The sequence below is a fragment of the Porites lutea genome, chromosome 4, assembly GCF_958299795.1.
Source record: "Porites lutea chromosome 4, jaPorLute2.1, whole genome shotgun sequence".
NCBI lineage: Eukaryota > Metazoa > Cnidaria > Anthozoa > Scleractinia > Poritidae > Porites > Porites lutea.
In genome coordinates, this window is record NC_133204.1 from 34,094,008 (window position 1) to 34,096,507 (window position 2,500).

Sequence of the window (2,500 nt, forward strand, 5' to 3'; positions counted from 1 at the left end):
AAAAACTATCACTGAAAAATAGCTACTAATTTTATTTAGTTATATATATATATATATAGAGGATATTACACGGTGGCGAGAAGATATGAATTTTATGTTCGAGTGGCAAGAACAATATCTCACTCGTTCGCTTCGCTCACTCGTGAGATATTGTTCTTGCCACGAGAACATAAAATTCATATCTTCGAGCCAACGTGTAATGTTCTTTTTATTATATGGAGAAACCAATTCAACGAAAGCAAAAGGCGCGAATCGTGACGTCATTGAACGATACGACACTCGTAAAGGTGACATACGGAAAATACGCCACTCGGGTCCCGGATGAAGTGGCGTATGGAATCTACGAGTGGTTTAGTTCCCAGTAAAACACTCTCCTCCATATAATAAATATATATATTCAATCAATTTAATGTATATTAGCTTCATGGACATACAAGTACTATCACTAAAATGAGTTTATTTACTTATCATAACAAAAAACTCAAGAATCAACACATACTGCACCTTTTTTCACTTTTTTTGTTAAATCAAAGTAATCAAAACAGCTTCAGGCCAACCATTTAAATTTAACATTTGGTCTGAGTTTATCTATATACACATGTACAGCCGCTTAGTCATTGCGTTAACACTAGAGGTATAACAATAGAATAGGGTATCAAAGGAAGGTTACACTACATGAATCTTAACCCAATCGCCTTTGAGCCACCCATAACTTCCCATATTAGGAGCCATTATTTGCCACCATTAATTGTGAACAAGAGAGGTATCATTTCATAAAAAATGAAAGTGTGAAATTACATTTTATTATAATAAAATAATTAACTGAGGTACAGAGTACGCAATACAATTTATTCGCATTTGTGGGTTCCGTTTTTAAAAACATGAGCAGGTGCTTTTCGTCTTAATTGTGCCAACAGCAAGTTTTATAACTGAATCAGTGAGGAAAAAAGCAAATCAAATAGTTTTACGTAGCAATTTTTATTTGTCCAATACACAGTGACACAACTTTAAAAAGTTGGCTAACTATTTTAGAGTTGTGTTCCATTCTATAATAAGTCCATAATTTGTATTATATTTTTAGTCATGTTTCACCTTTGCAAACTATCTGGTTACAGTGACCCTAAAAGTTGGTTGTTACACAAGAAAATTTAACTACATTATAATTTTTTTAAAAATAATTTTATATCTTATTCTTCTTTCTCTGGAAAGAGAAAAGCCCAAATGTCCAAAAAACCTCTTTTTGGCAGCTTGATACATTCACAGAACAGAGACCATTTTATTGGAGACACACACTCCATGGGTCATTTAATTTGAATTTCTGAACTTTTCAAACAAAAGAGAAAGCAATGTTTGAAGCTTAAAAAAGCCAACCTTTGTTCCACTACCATCTCGTCCATCACGGCCATCTTTTCCTGTGTTCAAGACAATAAACAAATTAAAGTGATACAGTGGAACCTCGATATAATGAACCTCCATATAACGAAGTCCTTGGTATAAAAAATTTTTTTCTTTACCCCAGTAATAGTAAAATATATGACAAAAAAAACTCAATAAAATGAAACCTCATTATAGCCAGTTATATTATTGGCAGTCCCTTGGCCATTCATTATATTGAGGTTCCACTGCTGATGCTCCACTGAGCAGCGCCCAGTCAGTGGCCCCTAAACACTTGCTTTTGACCTTGAGCAACTAGGAAATCTTAGCTTTCCCATACAAATCGGAAGCTTGGCTCCATGTTTTTCACAGTTTCAGAGCACTGGACTCCTTACAATTTTTCTTGGAGCACAGCCTTGGATTAGTAATATCACAAGCTAGCTAGATAGGGTAGAACACTGACAACAAGCTACAATAGGGGGAATGACAAGAAGGAAACCTATGGTTAAGATTTAATTTGAGAATAATTACAGTATGCCTGCCAACTCTAACACATCATGCATGAGTTTCACGCCTGGGGACTTATTTCTAGACCTTGATTCCGCTTATCGACAAGGACAATTTCTCACACCTGATAAACAAATCTGGACAAACTGTTCTTTAACACATGATTAATGACAAAAATTCAATTCAGTTTCCCTGTGACACTTGAAATAACTTCAGAAATATGGCTCAAACGTTGTCAGAACAACTTCACACATTTTTTAGCAAAGTTTGGAAGTCGTCAAGAAATTGTTGGAAATGTGCAGAAGTAGCTGGGACGTTTTCAGAAACTCCTGTCATAACAGGACGAAAATCTCATGCATTAATTAATTTGACTCAGAAAGAGTTGAAGAGTATATTATTTTGACATGTTGGTGTTTGTATAAAGGATAATCACAGGCGTCAAGAGGAGCCTAATCTCCAGGTTGTTATTACGCATGCGTTGCATGTATGTAGCCATTCGTTTGTACTTCGATAAAGAATGTATGGAATGCACAGAACGCACTTTGAGCACATGCGTTTGGACCTTATACCACTCATAATCACCTATATTTTGACCACCACACAAAGTACAGCATTGCAT

General features: G+C 35.3%; 1 protein-coding gene across 1 annotated transcript in view; it reads right to left on the reverse strand.

Moving 5' to 3' along the window:
• LOC140934568 (uncharacterized) overlaps positions 1-2,500 on the reverse strand; it is a 22,384-nt gene that overhangs the window by 5,003 nt on the left and 14,881 nt on the right. The window contains exon 6 of the mRNA XM_073384172.1: positions 1,372-1,488. Coding sequence (XP_073240273.1) covers positions 1,372-1,488 — 117 coding nt within the window. The remainder of the gene's footprint in view (positions 1-1,371; positions 1,489-2,500) is intronic.